Genomic DNA, 22,996 nt, shown 5'->3' with positions numbered 1-22,996 from the left:
TGTAGGGGTCCGACCAAGATCCAGAGTGCTGTGTGTGCCTGGCGAGCAGTTTTTGTTGCTGTCACTGCTCTCAAGCAAATTGTCGAGGTTCCCCCCTGTGATCACCTTAGTCACACTTACATTTCGGCAACCAGCAAGCTTTTTCAAACGTGTTTAGCAACAGCTGACTGATCGTGACCTCTGATTCTTTTTTGGCCAATAACACATACACCAGTTTACACTGTGCATTCCAGATTCCCATGGCACAGGGCCACTTAAAACCAGAGCCTTGATTTGGGGATTAAAACAATAGCCTTTCATTAGATCCTGATCAAAATCTTAAAACAGTCCTAAAATTCTAAAAGTGTGCAAGTGCATCTATAACATAATAGCTGCTTTGCTCAAAGCCTGTAAACAGTAACTTTGAGCATATGGGAGAAAATTATGCAAACAAGATGTGTACGAACTTGTCTTTTGGCTTATTCGAAGATATAGGATGTAACTTGTTCTACTGTGCAAACTGCCCTGAGAACTTTTTGTCCTGAAACATAAAAGAGAGGCAGATATAAGAGCTATTTATTGTAGCTGATCATGCCATAATTTTGTGACTGCAATGCTCACTTAAACAACAACAACAACAGTGATTGCAGAGGTAAGATCAAACTCATTTATTGTACATCACTATTCACTCACTGACAGTGCAATCCTCTGTTGTTGTGTTGTTCTTGAAGAAACCTAAGGTGGCTTACATGGTTTTCTTCCTCTCCATTTTATCCTCACAACAACCATTTAAAGCAGGTCAGGCCGAGTCAGTGACTTGCCCAAAAGTAACCTTGCAAGTCTCATGGCCAGGTGGGAACTAGTACCCTGACCCTCAAGACATACAGGTTCTTCTACATATATACTCAGAGATACAGCTCACGTCTGTAAAATTTACTTCCACACAAGCAAGTATGCATATGAAAACTGAATTTCATTGATGAAAGCTTTATTTTATTTATTGGATGCATATTTTAGCCACCTCTCAAAGCTACAGTCCTCCTAACATGGCTTATAATATAAAATGTACATTTCAATTTCAGTAGAGAAAGCGCACATGAATTTCTTTGGGTAAAATATTTTATTTATTGTGACTGGGTTGTTTCTGTGAATATAGAGTAGTTTGCAACACTAATTTGCCAGCAGAGAGCTTTGTGGATTTTGTGCCTCTAAACTGGCCAGTTTTCAGATCGCACTGGGGAAAGCAGCCATAACTACTTACTTAGGCATTAGGGTGAATGCATGAGGAGGGGAAATGATTCAACCCCAATCATTCCTTGAACACTTTTGTCAACCTAGAATCAAGATACAGCCCTTTCCCAAGATGAGCAAGCTGCTGGGGAGCACAGCACCCACAGGAATGTGCCCACAAGAACACGTTCAGATCCTATTATCTGAACAGGTTTATATCAGTGTTTTTCCCCTATTGAAAGACCACCTATGTGTACAGAGAATCTGAAATGAGTCAACAAACTGGAAGAGTTGACAGACATGTTTGATTTATTGACTAACAGCACCTGGGCAATCTGTTAATCTCTGTGCCTTGATTTTTTTCACTTGATGGCATGGGTTTTAAAAAAAAAACCTCTCCCCAAACCCTATAACATTGTTTTTATTGAAGAATTTCAAACCTACTGCACAATGGTGGAAACAACTCTGACATTTTCTGAAATAAGGTAAGACAGGAAAATAGAAAGAAGAAAACATAAATTAAAAAATGAAGACTGTCAATTCGGTATGTAAAAGAGGACAGCAGCTTAATATGAGAACTGGAAAGATCCCCAAGGATATGGGGAACACCAGTTTTCACAGGAAGGGGAAACACGACACAGGTGTTTAAAATGATGCATAGCATGAAAAAGGAGGGTGAAACTAAATCCAGGGTCATAGAATCATAAAATAGTTGAGTTGGAAAGGGCCATGAAGGCCATCAGGACCAACCCCCTGCTGTTGCAGGACAACAATTTACACCATCCCACTCAGATGGCTGCCCAGTTTCTTTTGAATGCCTCTAGTGTGAGTCATTCAATGAGACTTCATCATGAAAGAGCTGGGACAGGTAAAAGGAAGTGCTTCTCCACAAAGTGCACAGTTAAATTGGAACACTCTTCCACAAGATGCATGGATGACAACCAACTTGGATGGCTTTGACTATTAGTCCTGATGGCTAAATGCACCCTCCAGTATCAGAGCTGATAATGCCTACAGACACCAGTTGCTACGGAAACTGTGTACGAGGAGGGCGTTACTGCACTTATGTCCTACTCATGGGCTTTCCATGGAAGCATCTGCTTATCCACTGTGTTAACAGAAAGCTGGCCTGGACAGCTTGGCTCTTCCTTTGATCTTATAAAAGAAACCAAGGAGAAATCAGAAACCAGGGTCGAGGTCAATCTATACATACAGTGCAGGCACAGGAGGGGCCATGCAAGGAACAGAGTGGGAGGCTGAGAGATGCTGAGTCTAGAAGCCATGAAAAGATTTTTGCTAGTTGTGTGATGTGCTAGCACAGTGAAGTGGCAGCCTTTAGCAGTCAACGAGAACCAAAATCAAGGATGGCAGGGTGGGGTGGGAGGGATGATTGAATTTCACATATTGAATGATCCAGCCAGTTATTTGGCTGCAGGCTTCCAGAATTCTAAGCACCACTGGTGTAATGTTGCATTGGCTTTGAACTGATCCTGGAAGATTATGGGGGTTTAAAGAGATGAAATTATATTTTCTTCACTAGGAGCTTAAAGGCAAACACCAAGAACAAATGGAAATGCACATAAGTAGACAGGCAATCGACAATCACACATGGTCTGCTGGGATGGAGGTGAAGGCATCTGCAACTTCAGTGAATCGAAACTGACAGCAATCACATATAAATAGTGCCTGACTTATTCAGTGTTTTTGTTTCTTGTTTTGCTTCTTTGTTATACACCACACACACCCTTACACACACGCCCTTTATGAATCCCTTTAAGAATGCACAAAGAAACACAGTTTTAGGTGTGCAGTGAGTAAATCGATATAAAGCTACTGAAGGCAAGGATATAAGTCTACTTTTCAGAAGAGGATTAATTACTACACTATACATGCTATAAAACAGAGACCCAGGAAGCAGGGGGTGGCAGGTGACTGCTTAGATGTGTCCATATTGGCATTTCCCTGGTATAGTGCACAGGGTTTCGAGAAGTATTTGTCTCCACCGTACCATCCACACAGTTACTCTTTCCCTATTCTGCCATCTGCTCAGTAATCAGCATGCGGTCACCTTAGAACAGGTCTCTAGGTGCTCCACAAGACAAGCTAAATTGGCCCATCTCAACCCTGACAAAAAGCCAAACTTTGACAGCCACAAGGAGCAACCTCATATTGAGTCAACCCAAATCAAATTCAAACAGGGTGAAAGCTGGTATATACATGCTTCAATCAATCAATCAATCAATCAACCATCTAGTGACTAACGGATAAATATATGACTATTTACCATGTTTCCAAGAACGGCCACTTTGGAAGCAGTGGTGGCAGCCTGCTGTTCTGATTTATGAGAAGGAAAATGAAGCTTAGCTCCAGGTTGGAGAGGCATCCTGGCATGCGGCCCTCTGCTTCCCCCCATTCATTTCCAGTGTGTGGCCTAGCCCACTCTCTCCTATTCCTAAGTACATCCAGTGAGAATGTTCCCCTCAGATGAATCTTCTTTAGAGGATAATCTTTAGCCACCTTGGATAGGTAATTAGCTCTGATAATATAATCCTTGCATCCTGATAATATAATATGCATTCTTTACTGGTTACGTTTTTCCTTCAGAAAAACTTGTAACTTGTGCCCTGACTTTAACTTGTTCTTGGACTTCCATGTCTTGATCTCTGGACATCTGATTGACAATGGCTATTGAACTCTGATTCTAACTGACTGATATCTCATGCCTTTGACTCTTCCGATTTATCTCTAGAAAATCAGTGTTTGCCTGGAAAACTATACTTGGCTCTTGCTTCAGTCCTCCACTGTAATTAGCTTAGTGTTAGCCAAGGAAAGAGCTGAACCTAGTCAGTGTAGGACAGTGGGCAAGCTTTCTGGAAGTAGCACCAGTAGCACCGGATTTCCCACAATCCCCTAAAATGATGACAGCAGCAATAGGTTTCTGGCAACTGCCCAAGAATGCTGCCTGCTGATGTTGGTCCTGAGCAGAACGAAGATGTTGAGGATATCGTGGCAGCTTCAGTCTAACAGGACAAGGAAACAGTATGCTGTGCTTTGCAGAGCGGCACAGCCTGGCCCTATGGATGCGGTGCCTCACGATGCAGACCACCACTTCTCCATATGGGCCTTAAACAAGCACTACTACTGTTGTTCTCCTGGCCTGGCATCCTTTTGTCCAGGGATCTTCTGCCATATACCAACTCAAGGACAGAAGAGAGTTTCATTCCAGTTCATTTTTAAAAGAATACTGGAAAGTTCTCCATACTCTGAACAAACAGAACTTAACTTTTTTTTAAATCAAAATAGAAACTGATAGATTCATCCATCCAGGCCCAGAGCTTCGAGTGCAGAGCTCTGAATTGTTTTGCATTCAACCACGTTTGTGATGCTAAATTAGGGATGTCACTCTTTTTTGCACAACCTCTTTGTCTTTAACAGCTCCACAGCAAGCAGGTCCATTACGCTCATCTCCTAGGGTAGCCATTTATGCACTGCCATTTAAAAAAAGGACAATAATTTGCATGACATTCGTATACAGGCAAATGTATATTTAAAGGAGTATATTTAGAAATAATAACTAGGACTTAAATATAAATGCAATATTTCTCACCATAGCAAAGAAAACTAGATCACCAGCGTGTCTGTTCACTCTGTAGTCCAGGTTACCCTAACTCTTGATGGGAGCTCTAACAATAAGGAGACTTCAAAACAAACAATGTTGACTTCAAAACAAACTTCTAGTGGGTAACTCTACAATGGTACACTATCCACTACATAGGAAGACATCTGGCTACCCTATCATCTCTATAACATGGGACCTAAGAGGACTTATGTGAAGGTCCCCTAGGGTATGGAATAGGCTTTCACAGGAGGTGGTTGAAGGCCCAGTGGTGAGGGTGTTTAAGGACAGGCTAGACAAGCACATGGTAGCCATGTCATGAGCAGAGCCCAGTGGAGCCTGGGGATGTGTAGCTAGATGTCCCGGGAGACCCCTTCTGACTCACTCTATGTTACTATGTTTCCACGCGGTGAACTGCTGTACCTATTAAATGTGGCAGGGATAGACGAGTGAGAATTTAATTGCACTTTCCTTTTGGAAAAGAATGCCTCAGAATTTGCAAAGGTTTCCATGTTCAGAAGAGAGAAAAAGATGAGAATTCTAAAAATTCAAATGTGGAAGAAAGTGAAGTTGATAGATCTGCTCATCCCTAAATTGGATTCTCCTAGTAGGTTCAGAACTTAAAGTGGGGTAGTTAGGGAGAACAGAGAAAAATCAATTGAACTGCAGCTTAGTAAGCAAATGTAAGCAAGCACTTCTGGCAAAATGCAAGCACTCCACTAAGAGGCAAAGGAGAAAAATGGTCTTTCTCACAGTATGGGGAAGTGGATTGATAGTGAATCCTCCAAAGGGGTAAGTGGCTATCGCTCCCCTCTTCTCTGTAAGATAGAAAGTGATCTGCACAACACTTTGGGGACATTTTGTGCACAGCCCATTTCAATTAATGCTCAATGAGCTGCACCATTTGTTTCCACTTGCACCATAAATTACACCTTGTGCACAATATTTCTTTCCCCCACCTCCTTTTGTGTAGCCGCACAGTCCCCATAATTGATTGTATTGCATCTACCTCTACACAGTCATCTTACAAGGGAGGGTGGTTTTCTTAAAAACCACCTTCACAGCTGTATTTCTTTGCTTCAGCATTTTTAAATAATTTCTTTCCTATTTTCCTCCTCCATCAGCAAGAAAGTGAAACTAACAAGAAAAGCACAACGAGGGTAAAACTGGCATCCTCAAGGGTCTTTTCACAAGCCATGAGCATCGTGCCAAGCCAAATGCAAGTCTCCAGTTTAAGGAACTCGTGTGCTCACCCGAAGTGTTTTTTGAAGATAAGCCTCTGTGTGCTCTAATTTGTACTGTGTTGGATTTATGGATTTTTCACATGCTGAATGGCATTACAACAGCTAATTGCTTATGGAATGGACTATGAAAAGGAGCAAGTGCTGTTACCGGGGTCTTTAGGTGCTTGGATGAAACCCAGCATTTTCTACAATCAATGGAATTTGTCCAATTCCTCCTTTCAGGGCCATACTCTGATATTTGCTTTATTAAACCCATTTTCAGTTTAACCTTTTTTTACCATGCAGCATCCTTTGTCATCTTACAGCATCTCCCCACAAAGCAATGCAGTAACTGAAGATATGACAGCAGGTGCGATGCTCAGGAAGCCAACTGCCCATGGGACCACCCATTGACTTCAAGGATGCAGTCAGCTGTGAACAAATGAAGCTGCCTTATAGCAAGCCAGGCCAATGGCCCATCCAGTCCGGCATCGTCTACACCAGGAGTGTAGAACCACTGGCCCAGGGGCCAAATCTGGAATTGCTTCTGTCCTGGTCTAGCCCCTTTTCCTGGCTCCACCCACAGCCACCAATCATTGGATGATCTCCTGGCTTTTGTGCAGTTGTTCCCCATTGTAAAAAGCTAAAATGAAGAAATCAACATAGGGGGTGCCAGCAGCAGTGGGCCCCCTGCAGCAATAGCCATCATTTGCCAAACCCAGTTACACCTTGTAATATGAACCTAACCTGGAGATCTTCTGCAGGCAAATCATGGTTTGCCACTGGAATACAGGCCCTGCCTCTCACAACACTGTAGCCAGTCTTCCCTATCTCCAAGTAGGGCATGCCAGGAATGTCAGTCTAGCACCTCTTGCACTCTAAACAAGGATCATACTGCTATATAAACAAGCACACTTGAATGCAAATCTCCAGGATCCACATCTTCTATTACAGACACTAAATCTTCCAACATTTAGCTTGTTTTCTTCTGCTATCACATGAACAATGTCCTAGGACTGAAATACTGCTATTACCTTATTTACACATCGTACGGACATTGAATTGTTAAAGAGAAACTGCAGAGCTACCGCAAATAAATTAGGTGTCACAAATCTGTTCAGCTATCTGTAGATGCCACTCAGAAACGCTGTCATCATCACCATCTGATCATGATGCAGCACACATTTCAGTAAGAGCCAATTTATATCTACAAACCCAAGCTTATCCCAGCTGGTGACCTCCAGATGTTTTGGATCACAGCTCCCAATATCCCTAGCCACTAGCCATGCTGTCAGGGCTGATGGGAATTAAGAGTCCGAAACATCTACTGGACACCAGGTTGGGGAAAGTTGCACAGACCACATCCAGCAGCCAAGAAATTCTGCATGTCTTGGAATTCATGGAAATGTAAGGGAAGCCCCATTGTTTGAGTGGAAGTCCATTTACATGACACTGAATGGAGAGTCTCAGTACCACATTGTAGTAAATCCTGCTCTAAATGTTTAAGCAGAAGAGGTTTCTGGCCCTCATGATTCAAGGAAATCATTTTTAAAAACCGTGAATCAGGCAAAGCAAAAGACTTGCACAGCGCAGACACTTGTCTTTTCGGTGGCTCTTTCACCAGAGCATCTTTTATAAATCATCTGATGCAATAATGCAGCAGGTCAAGCACTTCTTTCATTTGGCAGTCCAGACAGGATTTAAACCACAGCATGCAATGTGTATGCTTTATTACGCTTCCTCCTGCTCTTGCTGTACAGATAAAGATAAAAAGGAACATGGGAAAAGCAGCACAGTTCGCGCCACTGACAATCGTAATTTTTAAACAGCTTTGCTGCCTTCTTTGCTATGATCGTAATTTGGGATGTAAGCAATTTTAATCCTGCCACAGCAGCTGAGTCAAGCCAACAGCTTTAAAGAGTTTTTACTTTCTTGTAGGAAACATCACACAAAAACTCCCCCACCTTTTTTTCTGAAGATGCCAAATGACAGGAAGTTCCAGCTGCTGCTAAGATTTATAGGGTCTCCTTTGAGTAACCTAATGTTGCCTGCCCTCCCCTTGATTTTTTAATTTATTTTACAAGTGCAAAACAATGCCAGTTCCTGGACACCCCATGCTCATCATTGCCTAATACAAACAGGCCTTGTTCAATCAATATTTATGCCCCTATCACTCACTCCGGCAACATGGAGCCATAATGAAGCATAATGGGGGAAAAATTCATTCCTTGTAATTACCAATGAAAAATTAACAGAGTTTTCATTTATAGGCTATTATTTTTTCAGAGATCACAAAGAGATATCTGATGCACAGTCAATAGATTAATTAAACAATCTGGCTAATACAGGCTGAATGAGATTTGTCTTGAGCATTTCATTATCCCAGCAGACTAGAAAACTGCTTGACCAAATTGAATTACTAAATACTGATGGCATTTGGGGATGGCACTCTGTATTCTAAAAAGACACAAATGTGTTTTTTCTGGGGGGAAGAGGGGGGCATGCACTGAACTTTGATGAGGAAGGCTTTTACTAAAGTTTTATGATGCTCATAATCAGTTTCAGAACAAAGGTTACTCGATGTGCATGATTCAGAACCTTCCTAGTCTACAAAAACTTTTTAAAAATATTCCCATGCTCATTCATTCATACTACTACCAAACTTACAAAAACAACTGAAGTAAACCTCAAACTCATGGGCTTCTCCATTCCCTCTTCTTCTGTACATGTCAAGAAGGAAGTCTCCACTTTAGATTAACCACCATTTCCAATCCCTAAACTATGGTTAATCCTAACCATGGTTACTGAAATCAAGCCAGATATATAAACTACCACTTAAAGTTGGCTGGTTCCTACTAACCATAGTTAAGACTAACAACAGTTTCTCCAACAAGTTGCAGTTAGTCTGAATCATGGTTTCATATTATGTGCAAGTGTAGCCAGTTTTAAACTCATCATTCAAAGAAATCCGATCCTTGATGTGCTTATACATATTCACATTCTGAATGTTCTAAGCATATGGCAAAACCAGTATCTTCCCTAGGTATTTAAAAAAGAATATACTTAAATGGAAAGAAAGAAGGATGTCCATTTGCTAGATTTCAGAATTAACAACAAAAAAAAGGCTTCAGCTATATTTACTGAGCGCAAGATCAGGCCTCAAACTAGCAAAGCCATTTTGATATTGGAAGAGGAAGCTCAATTAATTAATGTGTTAAGGAATTAATTTTCAGAGCTTGTACTGTTGGCTTAATCTGTGTTAAATGCCTATGCAAGACTGGTTGCTATGAAAACTACATAGCAGAAATAAGTAAAAGATCATCAGCCAAGTCCTAATTGTAGTACAGAAGTTTTGAGTTAGGGATCATTTTTAAGCAAAGAGAATGTGGTGCGCTTTGTTGAAAGACAGGCTAAATCTATCTGCAAGCTTAGAAAGAAAACCCTACCAAGAAGTAGAACTGAAAAACCTGCTGGAATCAAAACAGGGTTAAGCTCTGCATATTTCTCAGACACAATTCTATGCATGTCCAAAAGCGAATTCAAATTTGCCAATGGCATCCAGCCTTTTCAAAATTTATTGTTGAAGAAAACTTTTAGACCTTAAGATTGCACTGGTAGGTCTCCAGTTGGTTTTGAACTGCAACTGCCCTCACCACTAGACAGTGCAGCCAAAGGGGACAGATGATGGGTGCTGAAGTCCAACAACAGCCAGAAGAATGCAGGTTGACCAACCTTGCTTCAAAGTGTGTGTGCAACATCTGAAAGCATTTATTATTTATTAAAAGCTTTTGGATCCCATCCTATTATACAAGATCTCAGGACGGCTTACAGTATCTAAGTACAAGGAGTGCGTAAGTGTAGTGGGGACAGAGTCCCGGCAGAGCCTTGGTGCCAAGTGAGAACAGAATAGCTTATACCAAGAAGAAATGCACATCGTTCCTATAAAACAGGAGTGGGGAACTTCTTTTAGGTTAAAGGCTGGATTCTCTTCAGATGAGCTGCTGAAGATTCCCAAACTTTTTGCATCTATGCGTACCTCTAGGAACTGAAGCAACTGCTGTGAGCACTGTCACAAAATGGCTCTCACAGAGGAAGTGGCTCGGCATGGAATGAAGCGTAGCAGTCAAAAGGAAGCTAATGAGGGGAGGGGGGTAGAAATAACCATGCTAGAGGCTCAGAGGGGTAGAAAAGAAGGGCAAAATGGGAGAAGAAAGGAAGGAGAAAGATAAGAAGGTGGTGGTAGTAGGCCAAGCAGCAAGGCGAAAAAAGAGAAAGAGAAATGCTGAAGCTAGAGGCCAGGAAGGAGAGGGATACAGGAAGACAAAGGGAATAAGGGGAGAGAAGGGGCAAGACTAAAGGCTAGAAAGGGAGATAAAGAAGACTCCCCTCACATTTTCCAAGGTTTTTTTAGAAAGAATTTTTCAAAGAGCAGAGTATTATGGCTGCCATGTTGGAGACCCCTGAACTGGGCAAGCTCAAGACTGGACTAATTAGCTAGAGAAACGGGACTATGCATAGATTTAAATATGTTTACGGATTGCTATTTAAAAAAAGTGTGGGGGCTGACCCAGTAGGTCTGATGTTTCTGTTGATTGATGTTTTTTAGTTTCTTTTTGTTAGTTGGTAGAAAAATAATAATAAAACTTACTTTAAAAAAAGACTGGACTGGGGGGGGAGATATGCATATCCATGAAAATGTAATATTCATTCTAACACGTGCTCTGATCTCACTGGATAAGGAATCACTGCTCAGTGGCAGACAATCTGCTTTGCAAGAGGAAGAACCCTGCTCCAATCCATGGCATCTCCAGTAGAGAAAATCAGACAACAGGCAATGGAAAAGGCCCTCTGGCAAAGACTCCAGAGAGGCCATCTCCCACCTGATGGCCTTTAGCAGTGCTGGGAATTGTAGTCCAGCACATCTGGAGGACACGTGGCTGGGAATGGATGCTCTGGAGAGCTGCTAGCTGTCAGAACAGAACATGTTTCTATCCATCCATACATTGTACAGTTCTAACTCTAGAGATATCATGTCTGTGTTGGGAGCTTTTACTAGGCCAGAACAGATTTCATACTGGCCTAAGGCTCACAGCTGAAGCAGCAAACAGCTATGAGGCAGTCAAATCACACGGGTATTCCTACTGGGATCAATGTGGCTGAGGTGAGATTTCTTTTCTTAAACACAGACCTCAGCAGCAGCATCTGGTCACAACCCCTTAACATACATTTGCATGGATGGGGATTAACTGAATTAAACCATTCCAAAAGCATCAGCGTGATAACATGCACATATTTTTCACACATTTACTGTGGCAGCTAATTACACAAATTTGAGTGCCACGCCTCTTTCACCAATTTGGTTTTGGAAAAGCTCTTGGGAAGCATAGACTAGTGACATGCAGGGACAAAGGCAGAAGCAGCAAAGGAACAGGTCTAAATACCACAAATACAAGCCTATTTTAGTCTAAAGTTTTATATCCAGTAAACGAACCTTAGAAGAAGCATTTCAAGCTTTCAAAGGTGGAGGAGAAAGCACATAAATGCTGGGAAACCACCAATCAGTAGTTAGAGAAAAGGAACAGGAACCAGGGTACAATTATGTGTCCATCTGGGAAACTCTTACTGGGACTCCAGAAGTGCCTCATTTTCAACCCCTGTGATCTCTAACCCAAGCTGGTTTGTACCATCATCTTGATGCTTCTGAGCACAACTCTACTTCAAGCCAATGCAGCATCTGATATCTCCCTTGTGAGAATCAACTGTTCTTGCCCTGAAGCATTGAACAAAAAAGACAAGTCCAGGAAAATAAATCCCAGGCAAGTCATGAGGCTCTGAGTTAAGGAAACAAGATAGTTTCTGCCCAATCCTCTTCTTAGTAAGATCAATCTGGCAAAGTGGTTGAAGTGCTGGACTAGCAATGGGGAGACCCACGTTCTATTCCTCACATGGCCATGAAGCTCACCGACTCTCTCACCAAGGGTGAAATACAGATAAAAGGGAGAGGAAGAGAAGGATTAGATAAACTGTCTTGGACTACTTGGAGAAAAAGGGGTGGGAAATAAATATAATCAAAGAATAGAAAAACAGAACACACTAGAAAGCTGGTAGCCAGTGCATCATGCAGCTTAAGCATAGAACAAACACTACGTAGCAGAATACTTTAATGAATCAGTGCTCTGGTCACACAGGGGCTTTCAAAAGAGCACCAGACCTGCTGCTAAGATATAAAAACCTCAGGCAGAATCTTGGAAAAGAGGGAGATTTTGCACTCAGCTATGGAAAGTCAGCTATTCTAAGACAGTAGCTTGGCTAGCTGGAAAGCTGTGAGTGCCAAGCTAAAGCCCTGCCCAAGTTAGACTGGGATGACCTGACACAGATGTGATAGTAACTAGTATTGGCTAGCCACCAACCAAGGCCATTAAAAATGGAACAGGTCAGATCATGTGGGTGGGATTTAACTTGTGCTGCACTGCTCCCAAATGACCATTTCTGTTCCTGAATTTCACACCTTTGTCCTGGCTAATGGTCTAACCATTAGCCTCTAATGTCAGCAATTCAGTTTGGTCACCATAATGGGATTATTGCCTGAGACTTGCCCAGTATGGGGGTGTCAAAATGAGACACACAAGGAAGTTGAGTAAAAATCTACCCTTTACCCTGCCTTACTTTGCTGATCTTCACTACTGCCAAGTTCAGAGGAAACAAGGCAGTCGAGGAGTGGAGAGCAAATGGCACAATCATACTGGCCACTTCAACCCTATGAGCCCTGGTTCCACTACACCATTGACCATGAGGCTGCAACTACAGCTGACATCTTCCCAGTTACATAACATCTGGGGAACTGTTTGCACTCATTTTCTTGCAGTAAGTGCCCAAGGCCATTTCTAGCTTTCAAAGAGCTCTGTGTAAGCTTATCTGTCATTGTCTTTTAACATTAACCATTCCTCTTTTAACTTAAGTAGCACAATAGCCACAGGATATGGCAAGTAGAATCCTTTCTGTAAATTTGCTTAAAAAACAACAACAACACCCTATTAGAAGGCATTCCTCTCTTAGCAAACAGTAAATAATGTCTGTAAAAGACAATTGATGTTTTCCCTTGTTCTATGCTCATTAGCTGAATTGGTAACATACCTTGGATGTAGTCCAGCTCTATGCATACATGCTGAGCACATTACGGAGGCTCCTGGCTCACGGGGTACAAAGAAATGCACCAAGGCACGACACATCAACCCAAAATAGCACACCCAGACTGCATGCATGCATTGCTTTTTAAGTACACAGGGCAACTGGTCAGTCTTCTACGATGAGGTACATCCTATTTCTGTTTCAATTATATTTATTTCTATAGTTGCATTGAGACATATAGATTTGCATATGCACATATCATGCAACTTGGTGCTTTCTTTATTCAACTCCTCTTTTCAGAAAATGAAAAACTGGCCACCCTACTCAGTGTGCCAGTTTGCATGCAATAACGAGCCAGCATGGGTTAACTTCCCCTCAGGGTCTGTCATCATGTCATCATAAGACCTTTTTATTTAAAACTTATTTTAATTGTTAAATTATTTCTATTTATAGGATTTTAAATTTTTAGCCGAGATGCACTGGGGGTTTTTAAATAATTTTTTATTGTTATATTGTTATTATTTATGTATTTATGTATTTTGTTTCTGTTGTGAGCTGCCCCGAGGCTTCGTTGCAATGGGGGCGGCATAAAAATGTTTTAAATAAATAAATAAATGCACATTTTCAAAATAGCCTCTGGGAACCAGGCAGGCTTGATTCAACTTCTGGGCCAGAGGATCAGCACCCCTGCTTTAAATAGCTTAACATGTCATGAGTGGAGCCCGCCTGGAGCCGATGGTCAGACTAGATAGAGGCTTCGGCAAGGGGCGGCATAGAAATGTTCTAATAATAACAATAATAACAATAATAATAATAATAGATGGACTTGCAGGCCACTTCTGACTTGCTATGTTTCTATGTACACACATGTGTGTTGCACCTATTTGTTCATTCATTCATTTCTGAGTGGCAAGTGAGTGAAAACTTAGGGCTTATTTAATCTTCACGGGAAGTTTGCTTCCACCATCTTACCAATGCAACAAATCCCTGACCAGACCAACGTGTTGGGTGCTCAGGCCAGACCTTGTTGTTGATGAAAAGGAGGCCACGGACATTATCTAAAGATGGAATGTGACAACGGTGCTGCAGTCCACAAAGCCCAAGCCCAGTTTGTAGCCTCTGCCTCATGACTGTTTTCTTTCCACAGTACAACCACATCCACCAGTGAAGACCTTGACTCAGCCTTGGGGGGATTGGCTTTGACAGCTCAACAGGCCAACCATGAGCATTCCTAACAAATTAATCTGGGAATCTTCCTGTAAGTAATCTGGCATATCAAGTTACTTGTTTTTCTCTGTGTTTTTTTTTTTCAATTCAGAATGATGCATGAATTGAATATGCTGTCTTTCAGTCTCCCCACACAGTCAGAACAAGAGTCCTGGACTCTATTGCTGGGTTTGACCCTCCTTATGAGATGTATGGACAGGATCCTCACAGTGTACTATCACTGTTACATGTGAGCCAGCCCACTTCCCTCTTCCATGAAGGTTTACTTTAATGATTTCTGTTACCACTTTTCTAAGTACACTAATTACAATGATGAGCCGTAAACAATATGTTGACCCAAATATAATGTGAGCCAAGGAGGGGCACATTAGCTTTTTCCAAGCACTTATCCATGTAAAGTGCAAACAATCCCGTAGGCAAGAAACACATTGACTGCTTTTTGGAGGTGTGGAGAAATGTGAGTTCTCTGGGTCAAGGAAAGCTGCAGACATTTTGAGAAACTCTAATCTTCCTTAGCCTCAGCGTACTTCCAAGTCTCTCATGCTCCTAAAATAGTGGGCAACGGGAGAGGATTTGAAAGTATGTAGTGCTTACAATGTGCTTTGAAATCAGCAGATGAAAGCTAAAGCAGTAATATTACCAGGAGCTCCCTTGATCAGGCTCACAAAACTGTTACATGGTTTCAGTCCCGTCCCCCGCCCGCTCCCCATATAAGCTATCCAGCAGACAGGATTAATTTGACTCCATGTTAATCCCTTGCCAGCGAACGGGCTCACCTGATTAGGTACACGCTCTGACACCACCAGCCAGCCACACCGTTCCAGGAGATTTATTTCCTGACAGGTCTCAAGGACTGCACCGCCACTTCCCCAATAAAAAGAGAGAGAGCACGCAAGTGAGAGGGAAAGGACCACAGGAAAGTTCTCCCAGCTGTACAATTAAGATTCAATCTGGCCTTCAAAAATGCAAGTGGTTACAACAATAACTGTCTGGACAACAGCATCAGGCCTACTGGGGAGTTTGTTCTATAAACTACCAGCCTAAGCAAATCTCAGAATGCTGAGTGGATAGGCAGGCAATGCAGTTTTATGGCACAGTGGCATCTAGGCCAGAGTCGGCTGTCGACGGTGTTTCAAACAGCTGCTTTCAGCTGCCTCTTGGTTCACAGATCAAGCATGTGTCTGTCAGCAATGAGGTCTCTTCAGTCTCAAGGCCTTTAAATAAAAACAAAAAGGAACATAATTGTTTGTAAACTATGTTTTTAAGTATGTAAACCCAAGTCAAAGGGCTGTGTATACTGAAAAAGTTGACTGAGCAGTTGAAAATGAAATCTGGAAAGTTCCGCTGGTTGAAACTAGGGCAGTAAGACAGCTAACAGGAACTGGAGAATACATCACATTATGTTTTGTCATATGCACCATCTTCCAGTTTTCTGGGTCCAATACAAAGTGCTGGTGTTAACCTTTAAATACTTCAGCAGCTTGGAGCCATATTACCTAGTTGACTGTCTATCACCAGATCATCTTCAGAGGGAGCTGAAATGCACAATTACTAAGAAAAGGACCTTTAAATGGTGGCACCCATCTGAGTTCTGCTGCTTTTACTTTGATTTCACTTTGTAGCTGCTTGATATTGTCATCCTTATCATTATTAATTGTTGCTTTTTTTGTTTGCTCGTTTTCGCTCTATGTTCTGAACCACCCAGAGATTTCAACTAAAGGGCAGTATAAAAATGCAATGCGTAATTAATAAGGGGACTCCAGGACATCACAGCAGGGTGTTAAGAGAGGATCAGGGCAAGGCATGGATACCAAATCAAGCTTTGCTTCTCAGCACATGAATGCAGACTCTCCAACACATTTTTGAAAATTTCCGCCTGCAGTTCTTAGCGAAAGGAACTGATCATGATCCCTGAGCAGGATATTTCATTTCCAGATATGCACAAACACCCTCCACATGGCAAGGAAACAGGGAGACATTATTGCCAAAAATAACAAACTCAGCAAGATGCCCAGGACCCCCACAGAGGCAGTGATAGTTGGAGAAGAGACACCACAGCACCAGATCAGACTACATTTTTTTTAAAGCCCTCCTAACAGGATAGCAAGAATTAGACAAGAGGGAACAGAGAATAAAGGTAGAAACAATGTGGGGGAAGAAACAGGTGAGTGAAACTGAAGAGAGTGAAGCCAGGAAAGTACTGAAGATGACAGATTAGCTAATTGGGAGAAAGACAGAAGTAGAGATTAAAGAAAGACTTAAAGACAAGATTGGATTAAAAGACAGGTGACCCCAGGTTAAAAAGCAAGCAAGCCACCTCCTCTAACCTTGCCATAAAGCCACTCAGAATAGGAGCTAATGAACCTAGCCATACACAGGGATTCGGAGGGACAAACTTCACATTACACTAAAACTGTAATACCTGTCTTTCATCTCTGCACTGCAATGCTCCAGAAAGAGAGCGCAAACCCATTGCTCCATTCCTCCCCCATCCCCCAGCAATTTCTCCATGCCCACCCACAGGGGGATTTAAAAAAACGGGGGAAGACTCTGACACCAGCAGATGCTGTTTTCCTTTTTTCCACACACAACCACCAGAGCAGTGGAGAAAAGAATTAGCCCTCCCCTCCCAGAGTGTCATGGGCCCAATCCAGGCTGCACATACATACACAAGAATATAGGCTAAGGTAGACCTAAGCTCTATGATTCACATAATGTGTAGTTTGGCTCTAAATCAGCCTCAGGGTAAATGACAGCTTTGTTTTTGCCAGTGTTTCCATCACCTTCCCTGAGTTGGGGGCAACTGTCCACAGCAGGGGGCTCATCCACCTGCATAGACAGCCCAAGCAATTCAGAATTCAAGAACTCTCCCCCTCCAGTGAAGGAGATGCCTCCTGAAATGGCCTGATGAAAGCCAGCTATGCTTTTCTGCTTCTAAGGACAGTCATAAGGGGTTAATACATAGTAGACCCACATTAGTTGTCCTTCTGGAAAAGCTGTCTTACTGGTGCCCATATTTATCATTGATTGCACAAACCTTTCACTACCAGGATGTACATCAATAATGACAAGAACTGCAGGGATCCAGGTGGGACCTCTTCCAGTGTTACCTCATGACTGGGCTGCATCTACCCTGGGCTGGAGAGGCCTCAGATATCACAATTCAGTGATGCCCACAGGTCATGCAACCTCAAGATCATAGCTAGAGGAACAACTAACTGCCTGGAAAGCTTTGGCTGTGGGGCAGTATACAAATAAAATAAAATAATAAATAAACTCCTGTCTGCAAGTTAAGGATATAACATTGCAAAGGTTTAATTTTCATAGCTTTTGGCCAAGCAAACATAACAATGTTAGTATGATCAATCATAATTTATTACAGCTTTCCCCAACATAGCATTCTCCAGATGTTTTGGCCTAAAACTCCAGGCATTCCTGATCTTTGGCTATGCTAACTAGGACTGATAGGAATTGAACTTTGAAACATCTGGAGGGCACTAGTTTGGGGAAGGCTGGTTTACTGGATCAGGAATATGGAAAGAGCATACATGGATGCGCTCCTGTATTCCTGTCTCTTCTTGGGCACCATAATGCTTCCAAGGTTTGCTAAACTATAGTTTCCTAAAATCTCAAAAATGGTTTAAGTGCTAAGTGCAAGCCAAGACTGCAAGCTATACTTTGACCTGGATTTGCAAGCCAGGAGTATAATTAGGGTTTAATTACTTCTGTAATTGCATCTGAATGTAAAAATTTATATTCTTCATGAACTAATTTTGTAGTTCAGATGTAATCAATAACTGTGGTTTGGCAAAATGTGAAAGCATAGCATTATAATATTAGAAAGAAAGATGAGGGCACACGTGGGCAAAACAGTTATTCTCAGTCAAATGAACCGTGGCTTATCAGACTAACAGCACAATCCTATATATGCTCAGCATAGTTGGCTGGAAGATGCTGGGAACTGTAGGGCTTTTTATGGCTAAATATGGATTGGATTGGATTGTTCCCTAAGAGAGCCAAGTCTGAACCAGGTCTCTGCTGACACAGCAATACCTGATTTCTATTCCACATAGATCTGTCTTTCTTATTTAAGTCAAGGGTTTGAGATATAATTTGAATCTATAGTTATGTAATTTTGAAGTTGCTCTCATCTCAAGGTCTCCTAGACCAACAAAGATTTCATAGAAATAGAATTATGATATTCAGACCACACAGAGATCCATGTGAGGGTACAGAACAGTTTTCAATAGCACACTTTAAAAACAATGGATTTTCACTGCTATATCTATAAAATAGCGATGGAAACAAGAAACAATAAAAATGATGCTTGAGCAGAAAAGCAGACAAGCTTTTTATGATACCTTCTCTACCTAAAAAAATTCTCCCCATTTCAGCTATCCTTTTAGGGTCTTCTGAGCAGGGAAAAGTACTGTGTGATTAAATGAACAGAGAAACTACCCACCACTGTTTGGTACATCACTGAAATAGAAGCTTCTAGGAACAAGTGCCAAATAATATAAGGAAAATGCTGGTAGCCTGTTACATTCTTAATCATCAGCCTACCTGTTGATCATTCAGAATATGTCATATACCGATTGCCATAGGCATAAGGCTTTGTCCTAAGCCCAGTCCCTCCTTTCCTCATTTCTTGCAGTTGTATTATTTCCAATGCTGCTATAGAAATCAGATTCAGCTATTACAATAAAGATTAACTGAAATGACTGGCCCCATTCAGATGCAACACTAAACTACAGTTTGCCATCCAATGAAGAAAGCTAAAAGCTGTGCTATCCATCCCTTTTACTTCTATTTTCAAATAACTACAGTTTAGTATTCCATGCAACCCTATGCTATGGTTAATCTTAGCTGTGGTTTATTAAAACAACCTAGCTTCATAAACCTCAGTAAACCATAATTAACCAGGTTAATTCAAGTTTGGATGTAACACTAAATAGTGATCCACTGAACACAGAAGCAAAATCTTCTGATCTTCTCTTCATGGTTGTGCCAGAGGAAGAGAGTGAGGGGCATGTAAGCAGGAGGCTCATTCATCTAATGCTAATCCAAAGTTTATCATACCATCAGGACAAGGCCATCCTCTCAGCTTATGTAATGAACACATAATTCAAAGTATTTGTAATATGTTTTCAAAGTCAAGTATCAAGTGCATTTTTTTTTTAGAAACCCAAAAAAACCAGGGTTCAGATTTTATGGCTCTCAAGGGAAAGAAACTGTTTTGATGGGAAATTCAGGGTAAATGAAAGGGAGGCTATTTTAAGCAGGCAGATTGATGGAGTTGACAGTAATGTAGCCTATGTATCTTAGACGTTTAGGGCCTGATCTCCCATCTCTTGGAGGAAAAGCTTGTTGATTTGACTGAGTGCTGAACCAGGCCTGTAATGAGTTCAGCAGGAAGAAGGAGATCAGGGAAAACTAAATCTCTAACTGTTCAGTGGATGTTCTAAAAGACTATAAAATGAAGAATCAATTCTACAGCAAGTGTTTAGGGGGGAAGGTTCATTTGAAGGAGAATACAGTAGATCATACTGCAAAAAATGAGTTTTATTTTGTAATTTCAAAGAGTGCATTTCCAGTGCATTCCTATTTACACAGAGGGATAGTTCTGGTGACAAAGACAATTCCATTCTAAAAGCTTGTTTTCAGTATCTTGTTTGAAAAATATATGATCTGAAATTTTATACATTTGTCTAGCAGTATGTGAGTTTCCAAAGTTTTTTTTAAGTCCACATTTGCATTTGCTAAAAAAGCAGAAGAAACATAGGCTATGCCATATATAATTTCAGCAAGTGTTCATACAGTAAAATAAAATAAAGTAAGGAATTTTAAAACATCATTTTACTTTTTCATGGGATGAAGCCAAGCAGGGAAAATGCTTGGGAGTGAAATTTGAGCAAATTAAAGTGAAAATTCAGGCAAAACCCCAGGACTGTAACCAATGGTAGTCCTACTTAGAGCAGCCATACTGAAAGCTACAAATATAACATCGACTACAACCCATACACTATAATTAAAATTCTGAATTCTGGTTTGCTGAATATACTGGCATGCTACTACAATTACAATGAACACCAAAGTTAAAACATTGTATTCAAAACCCTATTCTCAATTTTATTCACGAGCTTATCAAAAACTGGTCTACTTCCTTTTGTTCTATGAAATACAATGCTGAGTATTAATAGTAAGGAAATCCTAAATACTCCTTTCCTTAGCTTGGCTCAACCCACACCTGCCAAAGGAACAGAGAAATATTACTGCTAGAAAAACTAACAACTGCAACAAGGAAAAAGTAAAACAAGAAACAAACACAAATCCACACTTCTCTCTTGATAGAGCAAAGCTGTATCTTTTATTATATGCTTAGGAGCATAAACAATTAAAGTATTTTTAAATAGCAGTGGTGGGAGGCCTCCAGGCAGGATTATGATCATCACACAAATGACAGCGCTGTTATTCTTCTCCCTTCCATACGACAGACAACAATCCCCTCAACTCACCACACTTCCCATTATTTCTTCCAAGAGAAAAGCTTCCATTGGTGCCACCACATAGCTAGGAAAAACCAGAGGGAGACAATTTGCAATGACTTCATGAGGAATGGAACCACCAATGTCAGTCATGTTCAAGCATCCAACAGTAGCTATTTAAATTTATGTTAATTGCTACTATGCAATTAAGATAATATGCAGTTTGACCCTGACACCATAAGACCGAACATCCAAAGAGATGCCCTTAAAGTATAACAGAAGAGCCACTGGAAATGCTTTTCTGTGGTTTTATCCCATCCAGCAGTATTTAAAAGCCTGCAGTTACATGGGTTCGGCCAATCCAAGAATAAGGGAAGCTCTTTGAAATCACAGGGCAGAGCTGGATTCTCTCAGTGAACTGACACATGCAGAGGTCTATTTCATAAACTAGTCTTTCAAGCTTATTTATTTATTGTTACTTAAGTATGCAGAACACTTTCTACAGAGGTGTCAAAGAGGGGAACAAAAAATTTACCATAAAAACTATAACATGGAGAGGCAGTGGGTACAAGCAGCCTTGGGTTCCTTGCAGAAAAAAGGAATCTGTTGTGGGCTGGAGAATTTTCCAATGCTGTATTTTGCCATGAAACATTTTCTAGACCACATATATCTGCATTTACTCACAGTTGTCTGGGCTGCTGAACTGCAGTCAGTCAAGTTAGATAAGCTTAATATGAACTTCCTGTGCACAATCCAGGACATGAAGCAGACATGGGATATTTGCCCTGTATGGCTAATATTCCTCAATAATAAATTGAAGGAAAACTGAAAATAAGGCTGTGAAACCAAGGCTGAAAAGAAAGGATCTCATGAACTCCTGGTGAAAGCTAATTCACGAGGTGTGGGGGCAGGCACCACTTCAAAGGGCCTCTGCTTTGTACCCACCCACTAAACCAACTCGGGCGACAGGCCGGTAAGGAAGGATCCCAAGTCTGCGTGTGGGAAGACTCATACAAGAATAACACAAGAAGGACCATGCCAGTTCAAATCAAGGACTCTGTTCATGCGGTGGCCAACCGGCTTCCTGTAGAAAACCCACAAGTAGGGCATGAACGCAAAAGCATCCTGTTAGTCATGATTCCCAGGAACACACAAATTGTCTCTGCTATTGGAGGTAGAATATAACTACCGAGACTAGTAGGCAACAATAACCCTTTCCTTCATGAATGTGTCTAATCCCCTTTTAACACTATTCAAATTGGTGGAATTACTAAAGCTTGTGATAGTCAAGTCCATAGTATGTGCTGTATGAAGAGGTGCTTCCCTTTATCTGTCCTAAACCAATAAGCTTCATGGCATAACCCCACTAGTTCTAATATTATAAATGAAGGGGAAAATGTCTCCCTTTCCACTTTCTCCACACTGTGCATGATTTTGACATTGTAATCATAACCTTATCTCAGTGAAGCTGGAAGAGAGGAAAACTACTAGTGGTTAGGATATTTGTTAAAGAGAGGAATCAGTCAGGTTAGGTAAGGATATAGTAAGTATTATGTGTCACTTTGTAATAAATTATTATTTTCTTCGCTGCTATTTTTCAATAATTTCTGCAGTTTGGGAGTACTCCCAGATTCTGCTTTTGTCAGTGCAGGCTCATATGACCTCAGAGCTAAGGGCACCTTTTCCTAGCATTGACTAATAGCCTAGCTTTGATATACCAACTATGGCTATTCCTGGACAGGGTGGATTTCATCTAAATCAAAATTTAAATCACTAGTCAGGCAAGTCATGAGCAGAGCTGGTTGGAGCCAGGAGTCAGACTAGATGGCCTACGAGGTCCCTTCTGACTTGCTCTGTTTCTGTTTCTATGTTTCTAAATCATGGTGTTCTACATAATTTGCATGCGTGTCTGCCTTACCAGTTATTTAGAGGAACTTCATTAAATTATTCCCAAACCCTTCTGCTATTATAGGTTTTCTACTCCAGGGAAAGAATATGATAAACCTCAGGCTATACTCAAAAAGGTCCAAAGACTTATGCAGTATTCTGCTCAAAAAGTTTCATTTAATTTTTACTGCTTGCCCCTCCCTCCTCACACTTAGCTCCTT

General features: G+C 41.3%; 1 protein-coding gene across 7 annotated transcripts in view; it reads right to left on the bottom strand.

The window, feature by feature from the left end:
* The window catches only part of GALNT14 (polypeptide N-acetylgalactosaminyltransferase 14), a 301,246-nt gene that overhangs the window by 271,271 nt on the left and 6,979 nt on the right, over window positions 1-22,996 (bottom strand). The window contains exon 2 of one of the 7 annotated variants that reach the window (XM_044437417.1): window positions 20,919-20,973. The exons of 5 other annotated variants lie outside the window; for them this stretch is intronic. In XM_044437417.1, coding sequence (XP_044293352.1) covers window positions 20,919-20,957 — 39 coding nt within the window. In that variant the 5' untranslated portion in view covers window positions 20,958-20,973. Of the gene's footprint in view, window positions 1-20,918; window positions 22,991-22,996 lie in introns of those variants that run through there. One more of the 7 variants, XM_044437260.1, reaches the window with a different exon arrangement.

Source organism: Varanus komodoensis, unplaced genomic scaffold (assembly GCF_004798865.1).
Source record: "Varanus komodoensis strain SLA01 unplaced genomic scaffold, ASM479886v1 scaffold1, whole genome shotgun sequence".
Classification (NCBI taxonomy): Eukaryota; Metazoa; Chordata; class Lepidosauria; order Squamata; family Varanidae; genus Varanus; species Varanus komodoensis.
Note: the sequence above shows the minus strand (reverse complement) of the source record. Positions and strands in the feature narration are given on the sequence as shown.